At 43.7% G+C, this 23,010-nt stretch overlaps 1 protein-coding gene across 3 annotated transcripts in view; it reads left to right on the top strand.

Moving 5' to 3' along the window:
* The first annotated feature begins 3,440 nt into the window (after positions 1 to 3,440).
* The window catches only part of gask1a (golgi associated kinase 1A), a 40,243-nt gene continuing 20,673 nt past the window's right edge, over positions 3,441 to 23,010 (top strand). Inside the window, exons 1-5 of one of the 3 annotated variants that reach the window (XM_029128807.3) lie at positions 3,462 to 3,875; positions 13,396 to 14,826; positions 14,921 to 14,983; positions 19,199 to 20,332; positions 21,025 to 21,441. In XM_029128807.3, the coding sequence (XP_028984640.1) occupies positions 19,289 to 20,332; positions 21,025 to 21,441 (1,461 nt within the window). In that variant the 5' untranslated portion in view covers positions 3,462 to 3,875; positions 13,396 to 14,826; positions 14,921 to 14,983; positions 19,199 to 19,288. Of the gene's footprint in view, positions 3,876 to 13,395; positions 14,827 to 14,920; positions 14,984 to 19,198; positions 20,333 to 21,024; positions 21,442 to 23,010 lie in introns of all 3 variants that reach the window. The other 2 variants (XM_055503469.1, XM_055503468.1) reach the window with 2 other exon arrangements.

Below are 23,010 nucleotides of genomic sequence, written 5' to 3'. Positions count from 1 at the left end.
AGCAGGCAGGAATCCGAAGTCAAGGTATGAAACTGAAAGAGACAAAAGCTCGGTTGACTCGCTGTAGCCGTTAGCAACGCTAGCTATTAGCTTGTCTCATATGTGGGTTACTACATTTTAGACAGACCAACTAACATATTAAGACATCACAAGTATCAATCTCCAGGCATCTCCTGGCGGGCTCCCTACGGACCGTGGGTCCTCGGGCTCCACTCTTTCAGGCCAACCCTCCCGCCGGGGGGGATAGTTTGCCCCTGGTTCTCATGGGGCGGACAGCGTTGACCCACGGTGACCACTCTGACCTCGGGTGCTGTCTCTGTGGCTGCTGCAGCTCTGCCTGGGGGGCTCTGTGTGGGCGGCTCGGTCGCAACACCTGCCCTCCTGGAACTGAAGGTGTGTGGGCTCCCTGGCTGCTAGAAATCTTTCCTCTGCTTGTTGGATGGGCGTAGTGGCTGAGCTCCTCACATCACCCTGGCTTCCACAAGTGGCATTATTCATGCACCAAAGTCTGCCTCACCCTTTAGGTGAATAATGTTAAGCTACAGCCTTACTAACCTTGTAGTGGGACACTCAAAACCTGAACAGGCTTTCCAAATCCAACTGTAAGTATTACTGATACTTATCACTACCAATATCAATAATGTATAAATATGGAAATTGTGGTGTTGTATGTCATGACTTTTCTTAAGTAGTATAAGATATGTATAATAATGCATATGTGTATGTATATGATATGTATATGTTTGTATGAGTATGTGCACATACCTTAATGCTATTATTGGTATTAAGAACTGAACACTTTCTAAGGGAGGACTTGGGTGCTGCCATGTTCGTCTGTTCACGGTGGTGAGTGAGAGGGGGGAAATGGCGGAAGTCCAGTTTTGGTCCGGTATCAATGTGGGGGTGGTGGTTCAAAATTTGCAGGGAGGACTTCCTGCTTCTGTGACGACAGGGGGGAATGGTTTCAGAGTAGGACAAGGTCTGTCTCCATTGGATAAAGTCTTAAAATGTAAAAAAAGGAGGAATACACTTCTACCATGCTCAGTGTGTGTGAATGTGACCTATAGAGTCATAGAAACGCTCCAAAATGTTTTAAAAAGTGGATTTTGCATGATATGACCCCTTTAATGTGTAATCAAAAGGGGGGAGTGTTATGAGAAAAATTGTTTCTTACTTATTCTATGCAGTTATTATGTGGTTTATGACTTATGTTCTGCAATTAATATCTCATGTTTTGTCTTACTTCTGTTTTATGTACTGTTGTGTATCTCTGTATGTTGAGACTTAGCGCTCCTTCCTCTCTGATAGTCAGACACCAGTAATGCAGATGTGAGAATGTAAACATCTCCACACACACAAGGCGACAGGAATTGAGATGGTGCATGCAATCTGATTGGGCTACACAGACATTCCAACGTAGTCGGACAGAGTGGTTAAAGGCAGAAGCAACCTGAGGATTGTGGGCTCTTTGCATCACACCTTCGTGGTGTGTGCACTGATCTCCCCAGCTGGTTTTTGGTTTGTTGATGTGCATGATCAACATCCATGTTTTTGATTTGCTTTTCCCAATATTTTTATTTCCCTTTATTTTTTTATAATAAATCAGACAAAAGACAACTCTCTCATCTGCCTCTTTATGGGAAATTTCCACCACAAGGGCCAAGGGTCCTGGTGGGGCAAGTGACATATTGTGTATAAGTCGGCAGAGCAGCTGAAGAAAGTGAGTGGTTGAAGTCCCCAGAGCTCAGCAACCTGTGGGTGCTGTGTCTGCAGCTTGCTGGTGACTGAGAACAGAGGCTGCTGTGTCAGTGTTAGTGGAGGGTGGGACGTACACAGCCATTACTATAACATGTGAATATATATTAACTATAATGTGTAAACTCCTGTAGCAGGTAAAAAGGCCTCATGTCTATGTAATATAACTCAATTGTTTTATTACATACAGTATGGTATTGTATTTCTTTAACAAGAGGGGTATATATAAAATATATATACTCTTTTTGATTAATAGTTTATTTAATGGTTTATTTAGCTAATCCTAAATATGTGTGATGTTGCTGTGTTGGTGGACAGGTTGAGTTTCGGGAGGGGGGGCTGGGGGTGGTAGTGCAACCAGCTGCTGAAACCAAGCAAATCTGTTAAGTAAACAATTGGTGCAAAATAAATAAGCAGGGATGTACCTTAGGCTAACACATTCATAACTAAACAACTGTTGTACTGTGGTTTACCTTGGAGATTAATGCTAACACAAATAATAGTGTTAAGGTATGTGCACATACTCATACAAACATATACATATATCATATACAAACATATATGCAGTGTTATACATATCTCATACTACTTAATAATAGCCATGATATACAACACCACAATTTCCATGTTTACACATAATTGATATTGGTAGTGATAAGTATCAGTAATACTTACAGTTGGTTAACTTAAAAGAGTGGGCCACTGTGGGTCAACGCTGTCCACCCCATGAGAACCAGGGGCAAACACTCCCCCCAGTCGGAGGGCCGGCTTGAGAGAATGGAGCCCGAGGACCCACGGTCCGTAGGGAGCCCGCTAGGAGATGCCCCCGAGCCTAGAGTGGGGCCCACCCCCAGTCCACCACCCCTACACGAGCGGAGCAGGGCCTACCCCATCAGCCCGACCATATCCCCTGGCACCACACCGGCCTGCAGCACAAGCACCACACGCATACATACTCACACACACACACACACACACACACACACACACACACACACACACACACACACACACACACACACACACACACACACACACACACATACCAAAAACTCTCTCACAAAAAACTAGTCAATCATACGTTCCCGTGACACACTGCAACTATCCACCTCTGCTGGTGAACAACAGCACTGTGGTTTCAAAGCACAGAGAATCTTTATGAAAAGCTTAATGACAAATGTTTTGTTTTTAATTTTGGGCAAGAAGGGAGTGATTTTCTCTACACCAGTACACTGACTGACCAAACCCAACATCAATTGCATATAAAACAAAAATGTTCTTATAGTGACATATTGGAAGTGATGTGCTTAAACCCAAAACCCCAGGTTTTCACAAGTTTGCTTTGTCCCATGATTGTTGGAATTCTTCTGGATTTTCTTGTTTCCGAGATGAGATTGTTTTCCTCCACCTTTAGGAACAGCTTCTTCAGGGTCTTCTTAGGTGATGTTCCCAACAAGAGTGCTTTAACCACCCTGCTATAAACTGGTGTGTGTTCTGTAACAAACAGACGGCTTCACACAACAGCTGTCTTTATATTGAGATTAAATTACTTCAAGGCGACTGGTTGCTCTGGATTTTAGCTAGAGGTTGAGAGTAAAGGTTGAATACAAAAACGACACACTAAATGTATTATTTTTCTTTCGCGATATATTTGGGACTGTCTGTTAAAACGGTCACCAACGCGCTAACCACTGGGCTTAGCGCGTCACGCTCCTGTCGCCCAGGTCGTAGGTTCAATTCTCTTAGTGAGAGGTTGCGTCAGGAAGGGCGTCCGGCGTAAAAGCTTGCCAAATCAACCATGCGAATCATACGCTGTGGCGACCCCTGACGGGATTAAGCCGAATGGAGTTACCTCTTAGAACGGTCACCAGCATGTGTATTTCTCTGTGCGGATCGGGCTCCGATGGGAGGACTTTTTCCGGCTTTTACTTTGAAATGCGTTTTCCACACGCTCGCGCTGAGGTCTCAGAGGCTGACGCGAACAGTTGGCCGCGTGTTCTACTGGGACGACCTCAGGCGGCTTCCAGGGAACGCTTCAGCCAGAGGAGCACCCGCAGCGGTGTTTGCGTGGAGCCCGTCAAACTGGACGCTGAACTGGAATGCTCTCGGTCGCCGACATGGTAAGAGCGGAAACCGTGGCAAGTTTGCTGTAAACGTGCTGAGCGGACAGATTGTGATCAGCACCAGAACCAGCACTGCGCTGTGACTCAGCCCTGAAGCATCGGGCTAACGGTAGCTATAAAAGGCTGGGGTTTGTTTCAGAGAAGTGAGCACACGTTAAAGTACTTCAGCAAGCGTAGTTAGCTGTGCCGAAGAAGCCACAAAAGAACGGCAGTCACGCTAAAATGGATGAAATAAAATTCCTTCTTCAGCTCCAGGTTTGTAGCTATGGCATGTCTAGCTACAGCATATCGGCAAGAGTTAAATAATTTATATTTATCATCTAGAACTTCAGATGGAAACCAGGGGTAGATACACACACACACACACACAGTGTGGACTGCCTCTGTGTTATCTGCCTCTGAGGTCTGAGCATCAGTCTTTCAAGCACTCTCCCATTTCTAATTAGTTCCATATGCAGAGCACGCAAGCTCCTAGACTGATTGAAGGAAACTCAGAACCATACAGTACTTAGACCAGCCCCACTGCAGCAGTGGAAGGTAATTTATGTGTGCCTTAAATCAAAGCTTCTTAATAGAATGCAACAGTTGAGACGTGGCTGGAATTCAGTGCTGGGCATAGCAAGCCTCACTCCCTGTGCTCCACATCTGCATGTGATAAGCAGTGACTGATCAGACTGGAGAGGCTTTGTCAGAGGTAAAAGATGAAGCTCTCAATGTTTGCCACTCTGCAGGGATATTATGTGTTTTAAAGTAAATACACAAACCATTAAATTGTCACAAGATATGTCAGCTTGGAGCCGGACCTGGGCTTCAGGCTGGAACAAAGCGTGTCAAACTGTACAACTCAACACTCTTACAGACTCAGACTTTTCACATACAGAATGTATTTTTAGCTCATCGTCTCATAGTTCAATCTGTTTTATTCAATGTACAGTATTTGTAAAATGTGTTTTTCTTTTCCAAACTTTTTATACATTTTCTACATTCATTCTTTTGCACCTCACTGTTTTGTAGCTGCTTTAACAATTGCATATTCCCACTGTGGGATCAGTAAGGTTTATCTCATCTTCTGTGTTACTATTGTACTGACACTAGTGCAGCAGCGTTTTAGAATGTGCAGTTTTCAGAAAAGCTCCCACAGCTTGTTGTTTTGTTGATGGTTCTGTGGCAGTGAAATACCTAAAACTCACCGGAGGACAGAGCCAAAGGAGGCACAGTGTAAGAAAACATGTATATGGATGTACATGGATATACACCGTGGTGTAGCAGTTAGCTCTGCCAGCCAGGTGTCGTTCTAAACTCTGAAGACATGCAGTCAGGGAAACTGTGTGAGTGGGTGTCTGTTTTGTGTATCCCACTTTGGTCTAGTGACAGGTGGGATAGGCTGCAAATGAGCAAGATGTTCAGATGATCGTGGTTAGGGTCTGTGGTTTGGAAAGCTGCAATGCTGTTAAAAGGAAAAAATGCATCTTATGGACATTCAGCACTGCACTAGCAGAAAATTTACCCAAAGCTCAGTTTTTTGTTTCAAACTAATATATAACGTATTGGTAGCTGCAGGTGGATGTCAGGAAGTAGGAACACTAGAGAGGAAAAAAGTAAGAACCAAAGAAACCAAACTTGAATCTATCCTAAAGCACCAGGTTGGGAAGGTCAACCAAGGGCCAGGGTGGATGGTGGGGGTGAGAAAAATAGAGGACACAGGCAGATGAGCGTGACAGTGTGTATAATGGCGAGTGGAGAATGGTTCTGTGGTTTCTACACTCCCCATGACAGGGTAGCAGCCGGAGGGTTAGCACAGCTGGAGTAATGTCTGCAGAGCAATGTCTGATGAGCAGGAAAAGCATCTTGGTTGAGCTGGAAGATGACATGGTTGTGGAGAAGAGGAGAGAAGGACAAAAGTAAGTGCAACACAAAATACCTGCAGACTAAAAATGGGAAGTTTTATTCTTTAACTGACTCGGATCTTTAACTCTCGAACAGTAAAGTAAACAAATCATTCCGAGTCATTCGTTCATTTACAACAGGCGGCGCTGTGGGCGTTGTAAAAATTGTCACGGGTCCCAAACAATATATACTGAAGACCGCATGGTTTGCTTTAGCGGACAATTATAATCACAAAATGCCACAAGCAATTCAAACCATGTGAAAACCTAACAAATACTCACCACATTAACGTGACTTATGTCCTGCATCTTCCCTGCCATTGTTTTTTTCACAGTGCAACAGTCACTTGGTACTAGGAACAAATTAGAACGAACTGGAGTGATTGCTTTCTGCAGAGCCTGCGCGGCTTGGCTGTCACATGGCAAATGAAGGAACAATCCGTATAAAGAATCACGGACAAACTGGAGCGCTTGCTGCTCGCCACAGAGCCTGAGCTGTGAACAATGACAGGAACGATTCAATTCAATTCAAATTTTATTTAAATAGCACCAAATCACAACAAAGTTATCTCGAGGCACTTTACAAAAAACCTCACACAACTAAACCCAACAAATCCCACATACAGAAAGCATTTAATTTGACAGCAAGAGTGGAGAGGAAAAACTCCCTCTCTAACGAGGAAGAAACCTCCAGCAGAACCAGGCTGGATGTGGGCGGCCATCTGCCTCCACCGGTTGGGGTGGGAGGATAGAGAGAGAGAAAAGCACAGCAACAACAACAAGCAGAGCACAGTCAGGATGGTTAGACCAGGGACTGGATACAGTCACCAAAACACCAAACTTTGAGTCCAATGATACCTGTAGGTGAGGACAGAGTGGGAGAGAGAGAGAGAGCGGGAGAGAAGCACAACTACTGGAGAGAAAGAGACAAGGTTAGTTACACATGGGACAATGATGGGAGGTTATTGGACAGAAGAGGTAGAAGGAAACAGAGGAGCTCAGTGTATAAATTAAGTCCCCTAGCAGTTTATGTCTATTGCAGCTTAACTAAGAGATGGTTCCTGTGACTAAGAATCATTGCCACTGACCTGAACCATCTCTAACTATAAGCTTTATCAAAAAGGAAGGTTTTAAGCCTGATTTTAAAGGTGGAGAGTGTGTCAGCTTCTCGAACCTGAAGAGGGAGCTGGTTCCAGAGGAGACGAGCTTGGTAGCTAAAAGCTCTGCCCCCCGTTCTACAACGATGAACTAAACCGTGCAGCCCGAGCTGCCTTTTACATGACGGCTGGTAGTGAACAAGTGAAAGTAAAACTCATTTTGACAATTAGTGAGACTTTTAAAGCAAATATAGCAATATGTTCCCTAAAATGTTTACTTGGTGCATTTATTGTGTCCAAAATATGACATTATTATTATTATTTTATTGATTGATTGTGAGTATACCTCAGAATAAACATGTTGATATAATGTTCGAAAGTATTGATTTACAAACATACAAAAGAATACATCTCTGAGGACAGAAGCTCAGTTCAGTGAGTCGTGAACGTATCATTTCTGTTTCCTGTCCTGCTGACTGAGCTTAAGCAACTGCTGCCATGTGGCAGCAGGAGAAGTTACTGCATGAAAGTGAACAAATCGTTCACTGAGAGGACTCATTCCTCCCAAGTCATATAAAAGATTAGTTCATATTGAACAAATCGTTCACGAACGACCCATTACTACTCCAGACTGAAGGTTAACTCAGAGTAGTGTAGAGAAAGAAAGTATAGAACATCACAGCTGGTTGAAATTCATATATACATTCAACATTCTTAGTTTAACACAGCATAGAGTGACCACACTCCATGGAGCATGTGGTCAGCTGTGGTTGGAGAAAAGTCACCCCTATCGTCTGGCATATGGTCCAAGAGCGGAGCAGAGCTAAATATTCTTTATAATAAAATGAAACAGATGTAGAAACCTCCAGCAGAATAAGCTTAAGTTAAACTGATCCAGAGACAACTGAAACTAGAAATAGTGGTGGACCCAGGCAGTTTAAACAATTGTTCTCTCCTTATGGGAGGGGAAGGACAGCACTTCTGGGAACGTACTGTACCTAATGATTATGTTTTTTCTTTGTTTTTCTTCTGGAGGGCTTTGTCCTGTCACTTTAAGTGAACTGATTAGAGGAGGAGGAAAGTTAATTCTCCTGGGGCAAGCTGGCTTTTTGCAGCACTTGCTGCATGTCTCGACTTAATATTGCATACCTTCCCTGCAGCCTTCATCTGGGAGCTAAAGCATTAGACACCTGAACTATTAAGATGAGTTGTGTGTTGGCTCAATGTACAATGCTATTGTAGCGGATTTAAATTAATAGTTTGATATTAATGCAGAAACATTAACATTCGTCGAAATTGGGGGCACCAGGTTTGTTTTAAAGCTAAAACCACGCTTTTATTAATCTAGTCAAATGCCAGAGGTCAATTTAATGAGAATGGCATCTGGCCAGATTCCTTTTACCGTTTTATTAATCAAATACTATTGGATATAGGAATAAAATAATATTAAAATACTCCAACAGAACAAGGAATGAGCAAACAATGAGCATGAAATTATTAGCAATGAATGAATAGAGAACAGAATGATGGTAAATGAGGGTGTGTGTGTGTGATGGAAGCTTTATGTGACAGATAATGTTAATGGCAATTAATGAACATGTGGTAAACACAATCACAGTAAACACAGCATCAATACCGAAGTGTGTGATGGCTTTGATCAAGAGAATAGAGTAATTGTTTCTAACTTATAAATCCTAAGGATAACTAATGATTTTGAAATATTTAATTTTAGCGCTTTGAGAAGAGATGTTTGTCTTGCCTTAGTTTGGAGCTGTAGGCCACTGGACAGCGTCGCCCGTTACCGGCTTGGTTGAGCAAGCCGTGCCCTCTCTGATCCAAGTGCCATAGCCTCTAGGCCAGGAACTGTCGCCCGCGGTGATGAAGATGGTTCGGGGGGAAGCAAGGTTACAGTCAGTCAGCTGGTTGAATTTTCCAAGGTTTTTCAAAGTGGCAGCGCTACTTAAACTAGCCCAAAAAGAAAAACGGTCTGGAATCAAATTTAATTAATTAAATAAAAAATAACGAGTCAATTAAGGACTGTTGGTTATAGTTTTAGTTTTGTTGGAGTTTCTTGAGTTAACAAAATATTTGAATAAAGTATAGGAAAGAAAAGTAATGTGATGCAAAAAGAAAGGTGAAACAAGTTTAAAGACAGAGGGAATTTCAAAAGAAGAAAAAAACGTTGTAATATTAGAAAGAGCAAAGCTGTAAGCAGTCTGAAGAGCCGCAGGAGGGCTCTGGTATTATGGTTTTAGCCCGTAGATCCAGGAAATGCCCCCCGGGGCAGCGTCTACCAGGAGTCTCCAAAAGAAGACCCGCTCATAATAAAAAATCAGTCATCCCGGGCGGGCGTAAAAAGGGGAGCTCCGCTGTAAAGAGCAGGGACATTTTCTAGTCATCATGGCTCTGTTACACGAGAAGTCGTCAGAATGCGTCATGTCAGAGTTGGACTTGTTTTCATGCCCGTTTTCACAGCTCAGCATAGAGGACAAACAATATGTGGCGATTTCCCCAATCTCCTCCATAACAGACGGCGGCCCTATTGAATTTTATGTAGCAGCGGAGGGGGAGCGGTACCTAGATCTAAATGAGACGCTGCTGTTTTTAGGGCTGAAAATTACAAACGTGGACGGAACCGATCTAGCGGCGGGTGCGGATGTGGGCACTATCAACTATCCTCAGAATACAATATTCAGCCAATGCGACGTGACTCTGGGGGATCGACTGATCTCCCGCGTGCATCAGGCAAAAGGCGAGATGCACGCGGCAAATGCTAATTTTAAGCTGCATGTGCTGGGCTTTTCTCTGTCTGTAAAGAAAGTGACTGTCTTTTTCTGGGCACTCTACCGAAATATGTGGTTATAGGGCTGAGTACTATGATCCCTTTCAGGTTTATCCACGCCAATCTAGAGATTCTAGCTTTATGCAGACTCGGGAGACAGATTCCGGAAAAAGCGCTGCTGATTTTGAGCACAGCTCCTCTGTCAGAGAGTATATATAGCTTAATCACCGCTACCAGGTGGCACCTGAAAGACCAGCCTCTGTGTTTCAATAGAGACTAGACTAAGAGAGATAGAGACAGACTAATAAGACTAGATGAACAGCATTCAACTGGAAAACATTAGGCGTCCCCTACTGGCAGACATGTTACAGGGAGTGTGGGCCTCTGATGGACTGTCGCTGCAGGTGTTTAAGAGGCCCTTCTATATTATTGTGAACACCCACCCACGGCACCTGCCCGGAGAGCACTGGCTCGCACTGATTCTTGGAGAGAGCGGCGATGCCGCATTCTTTGACAGCTACGGACTAGCACTGGACTGCCCCTACTACCCTCAAATTATGTTACAATTACTGGAAAAGGACTCTAAAGCCATTTATTATCACAACAGACAGTTGCAGCACCCGTTATCCATCGTCTGCGGTGCAAACACCACTGTGAATTTCTTGTCGACCAAGACGTTTTAAATCAAAGGTCTTTTTGTCACGGGCAATGTTGTATTTAGCCGCCGTCAGGATGCCGCTCTTTTCAATATAGTTCTCCACCAGGTTTTTATCAGAGTCGAAATTGATGCTCTTACAACATTCAAAAGTCTGTGTGATGCCCCTGACTTTAACCGTCACTCTGCCTCCTGAGGAGACAAACCTTTTAAATTTTAATTTAATTAATTTTTTAATAGAGTCAGACTTTAGCTCATCCGTCAAATCTCCCAGGTATTTACCCAAAGGGAGCTTGGCTTCACCGGGTTTTAAACAGTAGATTACGCTATCGGTGTCATAATACAGAACGCACCTCTCAAGCTGCTCCAGGCAGCTGTACAATTTCAGTCGGGCGTAACAGCTGGTCAATGCGGCAACAAATACGTTGTCTGATCGATTGTGACGAGCTACGACCCGCTCGCTGCTGCAGTGTTGAATCAGTGCCACCTTGTTGTTTAGAAAAGTAAAATACTTTACCTCAGTGTCTCCTGAAAATAGCAGCTTGAAAAAAATCTTCAGTCCTTTCCACTATCAGTCTGAACTAAATTACACCTCTGACTCAGCTTCCCCCAAAAACTGTTCGGGCATAATTTCCCTACTTGTCTTTTAGGAGGGTTTAACACAGTATTTGCCGGATCTAAGACCCCAGATTTTCGGCATATTGTAGTCATCAATGTATTTTTGCCTGCTCTCTGTGTCCATAGCTCTTCCGGATAGCCACTAGCTACCTGCCTCCCCTTGAGAAAGGCTGAGATGTATTCTTTAAAGAGAGAGGTACTCTACTCTTTAAAATGCCAAACCACTATGACCTTGACTACTCTGTAACCCTTCTCCAGAGCCTTTAGAATCTCGAGGGAAGGCCAGACTCCTGTCAGATTGCGCTCCGCATCACTGTGGTTACAGGGGCCGTCCTGATGGTTCAGCTCAGCACAACTTCTGCATAGAGTAAACACTAGGCGCCCTTTGCTGGATCAGTAAGAAAGCACAGGGAAAAACAGGCCGCGGGGAGGATACAGCGTCACCTTAATGAGCCTGAAATAAGATACCAGTGGCTGGAAATCTCTGAATATGATCTGTGGGTGTCCCAGAGGATAAGGACACGTGTAGTTGACGTAAGGATACAGGGATGTAAAATCAACGTATCTTACGACCTCACCTGCTCCGTACAGAGCATCACATGGGGCTAGAGGCTTAGGGTCCTTTGTAAGCTTTCAGGAATGCCTTCACACCCTGGTACGACGTTTTCAACAAATCCCAGCAGTGCTCCTTCATGATAATCACACGGAGCCTGTACTCTGACCTCAGCTTTACCAATCTCGTCTGCGTTTCGACGTGCAATTTTTCAAAAGTTTTCCCAGTTAAGGCATGAACGCTGCTGCCTGAGAAACACTCCAAGCAACCGGGGTAGAAGCAGCCCAGAAATTCATACGCAGCCTTTACCCTGCCTGACTCACAATAGCCATCCACTCGCATGCGCCCAAATCTCCGTTCACCGCCATTGCTGGATAAACACTTTGACTCTGACCATCACCCATTCTAACCACTGCACACACACGTCTGAAAAGCGCTTGCACCCATACTTGTAGTCGTACAGACAGGGATTGGCAAGAGTGTTTTCTTTAAGAAACATTTTCTGAAAACAAACATGCACGCGGAGGTGATGGTTGATTGCTTGAAGGGGTCTAGATTTTTCTTGATCACAAAGCACTCTCGAAATGCAAAGCACGCTTTCATGAGAATCTGTGTGTCATTTTGGCAGCAGCGCTTCCTTGCCTCCTCTTTAAAATTAAATGTCCCGAGAGAAACTAGGGTGTACCACGCCATGAAATACTTGCGTTTCTTTGGAGTCATTTGTTGGCAACCATAATATTCAGGAGCGGGGTATGGTCCAACATAATTCAGATTCTCCTTAGAGCTGAACTTGAGGGAAATGACCCTTTTCAGCATCCTGAAAGCGCAGAGCTTTTGGCAGGGAGGTCAGGGGGAAAGGTAAAAAGCTCATTGAATCTATAAATTTGAGATTATAATAAGGCTCTTTGAAAAATACCAGTTTAGAAACTTGTATTACGTGAGTGGTAATTCCCAGTGACACCATGGCGCTCAAAAGAATATGCCCGTCAAAACCTTTCGAATTGTGAGCCAAAAACACTGAATCTTTGAGCAGAAAAGACTTTTTAGCCCTGAAGCGCCTGAGAAGCTTTACGGCGCAGTCGGGCCCATAATAGCCCCACTGGGGGCTATTATTACCCCTAATCACACAAACATAAAAGGGCACGTGCATGCCATTCTCATCAGGATACGTCTCAAAGTCATAGAAAACCAGCTACTTATTTGGAATAACGTCCGGGGTCGATTCAGGAATTGGCAGACTTTGTATGTAACACTCGTGAGGCTCGGTCGTTCCTGCATAGATGACCCCGCCACAGATGCAGCATTTAACGTCTTGGCATTCATGCGGCTTTGGTATTTTAATCAGGGAGACGTAATAAAGTCCGCAGCGGTGACATTTTTTGTGAATGTCACACATGCTAGCGTGTTTCTGAGGCATGGGGCGCATGCCTCAGAAACCACCTCCCTGTGTTTTGCAAGACAATAGGTCGAGGCACACCACCGGTTACAATATTCACACACTACGCCCCCACCGGCTGCCGGACGCGCGGCTGTGCACGAGGCATCAAGGCACACGTTACAATGGTGTAGCAATGACTGCACAAAAATCTCATTCCTATGAAAGCGCAATCGTTCTTTAGACCGTAATAATGATTCTCGAAAAGAAACATGTATAAAGACTCACCAGGCTGCTGCTTTGCAGTGTGAAATGTGTTGAGATGCTTCAAATCTTTCTGTAAAAGATTACAATCCGACACTGAACAAGCTCTTTAAACTTCTCCACGTGCATGAAACACACAGGCGTCTGCGCTGTTAAACCGGCCTGTTCGCTCCCCCTTTTTTCGGCCTCAGCGTCTGTAATTCCTAGCAGAATAGAGCAGATGAGCCAGGTTGATGGTGATTATCCTGATTGTTGAAAATGTACATGAACCTCTGCTTCTTTTGAAGATTTTCGCAGTCTAGGGTCTTTGCCAGCAGCCTTTTACCACCCCTCGGGGGTTGCGCCCCACTTGAATCACCAGCTCCAAGCTGCCGTCCTTCAACACTTCCAGATTGGACTGAACAGCGCCGTCCAACAGGTCCTGAAACTGGGAAAAATCCACGCCGTCCACGACTGACACAACAGTGGCCGCCTCGTCATTGTCTCCGCTCACGGGTGCGCCCTCCTCTGACTGGACTTCATTATTCCTCTGTGCGGGGCTAAGATTTTTTCTCTCAATGAAGCGGTTTACAGACTGTTCTAATCGTTCCATTTAGAAACATACTCATTACCCGTGCTAGGACAATTATAGTCGCAACTCGGGGAGTAGACCGGATACACACTTCCAACGCTTCCAAATCATTGACCAATTCATCCAACGATCAAAATTTTTGGTGGTTTTATTTACACCATGAAACCCTCTTTGGCCACCGGATATCAAAGCTAACACATCTTTTTTTTTTTTTTTTTTTCTGTCCAGCAGTTTAGCAAGCAGCATATATTACGATGGACAGCTTTGCTTTAACAAGAAGAGTATATATATAATGTATATACTCTTCCTGATTTATGGTTTATTTGATGGTTTATTTAGCTAATCCAAAATGTGTGTGATGTTGCTGTGTTGGTGGACAGGTTAGGTTTCTGCTGTAGGGTGTGTATGCGGGAGGGTGGGGGGGTAAGGGGTGCAACCAGCTGCTGAAACCAAGCAAATCTGTTAAGTAAACAATCGGAAAAAAATAAAGAAGCAGGGATGTACCTTAGGCTAACACATTCATAACTAAACAACTTTTGTACTGTGGTTTACCTTGGAGATTAAAACTAATACCAATAATAGTGCTAAGGTATGTGCACATACTCATACAAACATATACATATAATATACATACATATGTGCATTATTATACATATCCCATCCCTTGTAATATAAAAGTCATGACATACAACACCACAAATTCCATATTCACACATTTTTGATATTGGTAGTGATAAGTATCAATAATACTTACAGTTGGATTTGGAAAGTGTCCCACTACAAGGTTAGTAAGGCTGTAGCTTAATATTATTCACCCAAAGGGTGAGGCAGACGTTGGTGCATGAACAATGCCACTTGTGGAAGCCAGGGTGATATGAGGGGCTCGGCCACTACGCCCATCCAGCAAGCAGAGGAAGGAATCCTAGCAGCCAGGGAGCCCACACACCTTCAGTTCCAGGAGGGCAGGTGTTGCGACCCAAGCCGCCCACACAGAGCCCCCCAGGCAGAGCTGCAGCAGCCACGGAGACAGAACCCGAGGTCAGAGTGGTCACCGTGGGTCAACGCTGTCCGCCCCATGAGAACCAGGGGCAAACTATCCCCCCCGGCGGGAGGGTTGGCCTGAAAGAGTGGAGCCCGAGGACCCACGGTCAGTAACCCACATATGAGACAAGCTAATAGCAAGCTAATAGCTAGCGTTGCTAACGGCTACAGCGAGTCAACCGAGCTTTTGTCTCTTTCAGTTTCATACCTTGACTTCGGATTCCTGCCTGCTCCTTGCCTGTACTTTTGCCGTGGAAAGACTGGTAACGTACCTGACCGTTTGACCAAGATTAGGTCCGTAGGGAGCTCGCCAGGAGATGCCTGGAGATTGATACTTGTGATGTCTTAATATGTTCGGCTCGGCTGTCGGGACAATACCCGCTTCCAACTCGCCGATCAGACTCTCTGCTGTTGTTGTTGTTGTTGTTGTTGTTGATGCGGTTGGGTTGTGGCGCATCGGCGACGCACTCGCTGACTGTGAACATCTTTCCCGGGTCTGGTAAGGCCTCCATAAGCGTGTCGTCTGATACTAAGAATAAAAAGGAGACCTTATTACAACAGAACCATCGGAATACAAACAATATAATCATGTTTCACAATATCCATACTCACTGTTGAGACTGTGGTTGATCTGTGGTGGCTGATAAATCTCCACATCTTTTTAGAAAAGATAAATTTTCAACACGCTCTAATGTTGATCAGCCTATATTATGTAATAACTGACCAACAAATCTAAGGGTCGGTCCGGTCTCGAAGGCGTTAAATGCTTGTTGAGCAGACTGACGCCTATACTGTAGTTTAAATTCCTGGCTCCGCTGTGCGCTTTAGTGCAAGGCGATCTGACGATGACATTAAAGAAAGGTAAGTCATACTTAAGGAGTTGAGCGCTCTCTGTCAGATGCCCTCCACTGGCTATGTGAGATGTTGAAGCTGATGCGAATGGAATTTGTTAGCGCATATTTTTAGGAGAAACAGAGAAATAAGATCAGCCGGAGCTTTACCTTGAATTATGCCGCTGTTTCAACGTCGGACGAAGATCTATGGCGAAGGCCTGGGCTCGCGATGATTCTGGCACTTGAACCCCGACTATATTTATACCAATTTTCTCCATAGAAGCCGCTCAAAAAACTGGTCAAATGGTTTTACAGGTGTGGCACCCCGACCCCCCTGCTGAGGCTCTGTCCCCACTGACACCTTAACACCTCTCTACTAATGTTTTTTCAAGGAGGTTAAAGCGGTATTTAATTTAACCATAATCATCATCATATTATGCTTTATAATAGATTATATACAGTTAGACCGGTATATCTGTATATCTGACCTGGGTCAAATATCAAGTATAGGCACAGTTCTGAGAACAGGACATAGATCTGATAATGTGTAATAATATGTAAGTTCTACACTGTTTGCTAGGGCAGACAGACAAACAGACAGACAGACCGACAGATAATAGTCTGACTAAAAAAGTTGAGAAAAAAAGTTGAGAAAACTTGAAAAGTTGACTTCATGTTAGAGTTGAATATTGAACTTACTTTTTTTTAATCATAAAAACAAATTGGCAGCTCACGCTGCCACAGCTGCCAAACTACTTTCTGGAGGTTTATCAATTACTGGGTGTATTAGGTTGAATTGGACTTTACTAATGTACCTAATGACATTTTTAAATTCTCATTCTATATATTCGGCCATATTCACTTGGATGTAGTGTGTGTCAGTCTGCCTGCTCCAGGAGCTGTTTTAAATTAAAAAATGAGCATATAAATCTTCTAATCAAGCTTAGATGAACATAACAATAGAGAGCCTCTTTTCAGACAGAACGACCAATCCACAGCACTAGTTAGGTTAGGAGTCCTGCAGTGCTGTTACCTGATGTGATGTAACCAGATACATTTGTGAACTACTTAAACAGACGATTCTTCAGAGATCCATTACTTCAAATAGCCTAGTGGTTAAAGCACACAACTTCCCACCCACAGTTTTTTAAACCACCCGTTTTTGTTAGTTGGTGGTTTAATATAAAAAACTTTTATATCCTCAAGTCAAAAACTTAACGCTTTCTTTTTAACAAGTTTTATTTACAGATTTTATAAACATCCACTTGACCATTTTCTAAACCAGGTTGTCTGAAAGTTGGGTACATTCTTTTAGAGCAGAAATGCTTCTCAAGGAGCTTCTACATTATACGTCCTTCATGGGGGATGTGGTCTTCACACCTTCTCAGTCCTTTGTTCAACTGATGAGCCAGTTCTTTACAGGTGTGAAGTGAAGCCTATTGTAAATAGAGGATAATGCCTAACTTTACTTATGGTAAAGGTGCAATTGGTAATTTTTCTACTGGGTTAAAAGTCTGGGTTAACTTAAAAATTATTGAGCCGTCACAATCAGCCGATTGTGGTAACATTTGGCAGTAAAGGTGATTGAAATGACACAGAACTGAAAGAATATCAACTGGCATAACTCTGGTAACACATGTATTCAGATGTCAATTTATTACTGGATATAGTGGATGAGGATGCTGATTTCCTGCTGTACAACCAGGCCCAACGTTTCTCCATTCTGGAGGCACTGATGTGCTTTGCCTTGTTTGATTCTTCTCGCCTTGTCATCAGAAAATGGGGTGCACAGATCTCTGTATTTTGTGTCACTTGAATTTGTGCGGTAAACAAAAGACACCAGAGGCAGGTTTACACCAGGAGTCTCTAGCTGGGAGCTTCTGTGCCTTAACCACTATGCTGTTGGTCCTTTGAGGGTGACCTACTGTATGGTCAGACACTAAATTTCTTCATACAGCATTATGTTAACAGAGCCTTGATTTGAGTGGAACCTTTAAAGTTATGGATCCATGAAGAATTTCATTTTTAAGCAGTTTACAAATATATCTGATTTTCATGGCTCAGGTGAAGTTGTGTGGAAGTTGAATCATGTCAACTCTTTCAGTCTGGTGTCCTTCTTGGGGGAGGGTTCATCACACCTACTCACTTTTGTGTCTTTTGTTCACGTAACGAGCCAGTTCTTTGCAGGTGTGAAGTGAAGCCAACCTGGAGGATAATATGGAACTTCCCTCAGACTGAGGAAACGTTTGGTCTTTGTCAGTTGTCATTTATTCCTGGCTGGTTGAAAAAAATGCCAGTAATTTTAGTGCTAATCATTACAATAAAGTATTACATAGTATAATTAGAACAAATAAAATATCCATGTGGAACTTGGGTTTAGAGGGCGCACAACAAGGCAGCTACGCATTAAGTACATCAAAGTGGGGGGTCATGACTGGTGTAGGGGGCTTGGTGGAATGGTACCTAAGTCATGCTAATGTCATGACAAGATCAGCGTGAAATCAACGAGGCAGCTGAAATTTGCCTCTCCATCTGTATATATAGCGGATGTGTCACATAACAGCGGCGTTCTGATGATCACAGCGCCCTTTAACACTGAGGGTGAAAGAAAAAAAAGCACCTCTGACTTTCGGGGTTGAAGAACAGGTACACTTTGACTTTCGGCATCAAAGAATAGGTACACTTTCACTTTTGGGGTCAAAGAACACATACACTTTGACATTGCAGGGTGAAGGATGAAAAGGTCAAGTGACCTTTGACCTAGAGCTGTCAAAACCTGAGTTGATTGATTTTATTTATATTGTATTTAACTCTCTGGCAGGTGTAGCAAGGGCTAGGCTGGAGACGTGGAGTCTCCACTTCTAGAAACGAAAGTAGTAACAAAATAAAACTGGAAGTAGCTAGAAAACAGTACACGAGTCTGGTGTCGTGACAGCATTGAAAGTGGAAGTGAAGATGCTGAAAATGACAGGACCAGCATTTTGATGTGTTCCAGACAGTGGTGTAAGCCCTTACTGTGTATTCAGCGTTCATAATTACCCAATGCTTCTTTGTTGTGAGCTTCGGTTCATCAGGGAAGTGGAACAGGCTGCAGTTGCTTGGGTCATCCTGAAGATAAACGGGGTCACTTACACATACTCAGAATGGACTCTCTCTGGTTCATGCTTCAGCCTCTCGTGTTGTTTGGGCAAAATTCCAGTTTTTGGAAATGAATGGCAGCTTCATTACTACTGTGATGCGGTAGGTGGTCTATGCTTCCACCACCACTTTGTCTTTTCACTCTGCAGAGGAACTGCAAAACTTCTGATTTGATTTATGCTTTTATCAGCTTTATATTTAACCCAGGGGTGGGTTTACGGCCCAGGTCTAGTTTTGACCAGCAGGACTACCAGGATGGTCCATGCCAGTTAGCTGATGATTGACTGACCACACCTGGTTGTAGTTATAATGACTAATGACTAGTGTGAAATCACAAAACACACCAGGATTCTTTGAAAAAGCATGATTATTTGCCTTCAGCTAAGAGCAGCCTCTCGTTAATCCTCTAGGAATCCAAGTTCCCTCATGTTGGAGCAAATGTCATGTTACTGCTCTGTTATAATGTTGGTTCAGTGTCTAATCTCTTTTTTCTGTTACTATTTGCAGGCCTGGAGAGGTTGGTCCAGACTCTGCTGTGCTCAAAAATGGCTACTACTCGTCTCACCGTTTTTCCTCCTTGTTCTCACAGTATGTGTGATGGCACTCACTCTGCTGCTGCTTTTACCACCCTCTAACATTGGCTGGCGGGTGTCTCATGTCCTAAGCTCTGCTGGGCCCAGGTTTATGAATCTTCCATATACTGCCTTCCTGCAGCCACTTCCTCAAACCCACAGTGGGGCCATTAGTGCAAAAGACACATTTAAATCTTATCTGCCAACTAAATCCTTTTGGGACACAGCTGGTGATAAAGGCAAGATCAAAAGACAACAAGAGAACAGTCATACAGGCATCCACAGAAATAAACACAACATTAAAGAGATTTCTTCCAAAAGAATAATGTTTGTAGGCGCCATCCAGCATCCGAGCAGTCATCGCCGTGCTAGTCTATCGCGGTTTAGAGCCAACAACACAAGGCCCACGCCTATAATTAAGTCCCAAACCCACAGTGCTGAGGTAAAGCACACTGCACATATATACACTACTACAGACATCACTCCTCAGAAGAGTCAGTCCATCAAACATCATATCCTTGCTCCAGTGGGTGTGGTAATAAGTGACAGAAAAACTGCAGACAAATGGGCAGGACTGTGGGGTAACAGACAGACAAACAGGACTTTGGAAACACAAATTCTTCTCAGCCATACAAAACCTCACTATTCTTTGAAAAAAATCACAGCAGCAACAATGCACTCTGGGAGGTTTGTCAGCAAAGAGCAGCCAGCCGTGAAAAAGGCCTTCAGACATGTCCAAGAACACCAGCATGTTTCAGAGGGTCCCTCTCAAGCGAAGACCACAAAATCTTGGCCACTGAACCATACGAAGACTTTGGCCAAACTTCCTGCACCTCTAAAGAAAGATGTTAGAGACTGGTGTCGAAACATGACAGAGCAAGAGTTCACCGACAGTGACCATGGCGGAGGAATCAGATTCAGCAAAGATCTTTGGCCTCTTCCATGGTTCAGTGAGGACGACCTTCGGAAGATGGGCCTGCTTGCCGGGGGTGAGGTGGTTAGCACAGCCAGGGTACCTGCACATGGACAAGTGCTTCAAGTAGCTCTGGATCCTCCTGCACACCATCAGGTCTGTGGCACTTAGTGATATTAAAAATATGTAGTTTAGGAAATGTCCTAACGGTATAAATGAAGGCATCGTTACATTGATAAAATAAACTGCTACAAAAATTAAGGGAACACTAAAATAACATCCTAGATCTGAATGACAAATTCTTATCAAATACTTTGTTGTTTTCATAGTTGAATGTGCTGATAACAAAAATCACACAAATTTAATTCAAATTTATTAACCCATTTAACACACAGAGGTCTGCATTTGGAGTCACACTCAAAATTGTAATGAAAAAGCACACTACTGGCTGATTCAACTTTGATGTAGTTGGATGTCCTTAAATCAAGCCATAATGACACTCAGTAGTGCATGTGGCCTCCACATTCCTGTATGACCTCCCTACATTGCCTGGGCATGCTTCTGATGAGGTGGTGCATGGTCTCCTGAGTCCATCCAGGTCTTCTCCTGACAGAGGAAGCAGAAAGGACAGGAATCCGTAGAGAAGCTGCTGAACCACTGACCCTCATACAGTAGCTACACCCTCTATGTGCCTCCATTGCCACTACATGGTTATAGTTTGATTATTATATATATATTATTTTTCATGATCTATTTTACCACTTGTCATTGTTAAAGGCCGGGGCTCTAGATCTAGTGTACTCAATAACCAATAGAAAGCTTTATGTAACTTTATTTTTCTATCACAGAAGATGAGAAATGCACCTGGGCAGGGACCTCCACAAACCCACAAAGAACGCTGCAGGCAGGGCCACTGCGCCCTGACCAAACGCACTGAAGACTGGTTTGAGGTTTTTGCCTTCCACCTGGACAGAGTGCTGGGACTCAACAGAAGTCTCCCTGCAGTGCTGAGAACTTTTAATAGTGACATTTTACCGTACCGATACACCAGCGGTGCCCCTAGACCTGTAGTATGGTGGGACCCGGATATTCAACATCTGTCTGACACAGACAATGACCAAAACTCAATACCAATAAGCTGGGTTCAGTACCAGAAACTTCTGCAGGTCCACTGTGGGAGTAGAACAGAACTGAGGTCAGCTCCCTGTGTGGGAGTTCATCATTCAGAATGGGGGAGGCTGGCTCTCTTTGACTTCCTGTTACAGGTAAGAAAAGTGTTTGTCTTTGTTCCTGCTAACAAGTGCAACTACTCAAATCTGATAATTATTGTAGAACGTCAATAACTGTATCGGTGAGAGGGAGCATTCCCACCGTACAGGAAGGCGTGTCAAGTGACATTAACTGATAATATCTACAGTATCAGACACAGCTTTACATGGTGCTGTTTTGTCTAAGAAACACTCTCATCATGCAGCTCTTTGTTTTCTGTATTTGCAGTATTATTTATACACTTATTATAGTGATGCTTGATTTTGTTGCTTCAGGAACCGCTTGTTCGATTTTGTTGCTTCGCAAACGCAACTGCTTGCTTGATTTTGTTGCTTCAGGAACCTTCACTTCTCATCCTCTTAGATCACACAGCTGCATTTGACACAGTTGACCACAAAACTCTTCTCCACCATCTACAGTATACATGCTGGTCTTTCTGGGTCGTCTCTGAAGTAGTTTGAATTCTACCTCTCAAATAGAGTTGAGTAATATAGAAAGCTTTTATTTTAATTTTATAGCTAAAATTAGAAGCATCCTCTCACAGAGCGATGCAGATAAACTGATCTATGCATTTGTTACCTCTAGCCTAGACTAGTGTAACTCCTAACTCATATGATGTCCTAACAGCTCCTTAAAAAGCCTACAGCTAATTCAAATGCTGCAGCCAGAGGTCTGACAGGACTTAGAAAGAGAGATCACATTTCTTCCACATTAGCTTCTCTGCACTGGCTGTCTGCAAAATGTAGGATAAAATTTAAAATTCTCCTACTCACCTACAAAGTACTCAATGATAAAGCTCCTTCTTATTTTAAAGACCTCATAGTTCCTTATGCTCCCAGCAGAACACTTCGTTACAGAGCGCTGGGCTACTTGTGGTTCCTAGAGTCTTTAAATGTAGAACGGGAGGCAGAGCTTTTAGCTACCAAGCTCCTCTTCTAGGGAACCAGCTCCCTCTTCAGGTTCGAGGAGCTGACAGACTCTCCACCTTTTAGGTTGGGCTTAAAAACTTCCTTTTGGATAAAGCTTATAGTTACAGATGGTTCTGGTCACTGGCAGTGATTGTTAGTCACAGGACTCTTCTCTTAATTAAGCTGCAATAGACATGGACTGCTGGGGGACTTCATTTATACACCAAGCTCCTCTGTTTTCTTCTACCTCTTCTGTCCAATAATCTCCCATCATTCTTCCATGCTTAATTAACCTTGTCTCTTTCTCTCCAGTAGATGTGCTTCTCCCCCGCTCTCTTTCTCTCCTCCACTCTGTCCTCACCTACAGGTGTCATTGGACTCAGAGCTTTGTGTTTGTGATGGGCAGCTGCGCGTCCAACCATTTTACCTGTGCTCTGTTGTTGCTTGTTGCTGCTTGTTGTTGCTTGTTGTTGTTGCTGTGCTCCTCTCTCTCTCTCTCTCTCTCTCCCCTCACCTCAACCGGTCGAGGCAGATGGCCGCCCACATCCAGCCTGGTTGTGCTGGAGGTTTTTTCCTCATTAGAGAGTTTTTCCTCTCCACTGTTGCTGTCATATTAAAGGCTTGCTGTATGTGGGATCCGTTGGGTTTAATTGTGTA

The sequence above is a fragment of the Betta splendens genome, chromosome 16 (assembly GCF_900634795.4).
Source record: "Betta splendens chromosome 16, fBetSpl5.4, whole genome shotgun sequence".
NCBI classification, from domain to species: domain Eukaryota; kingdom Metazoa; phylum Chordata; class Actinopteri; order Anabantiformes; family Osphronemidae; genus Betta; species Betta splendens.
Note: the sequence above shows the minus strand (reverse complement) of the source record. Positions and strands in the feature narration are given on the sequence as shown.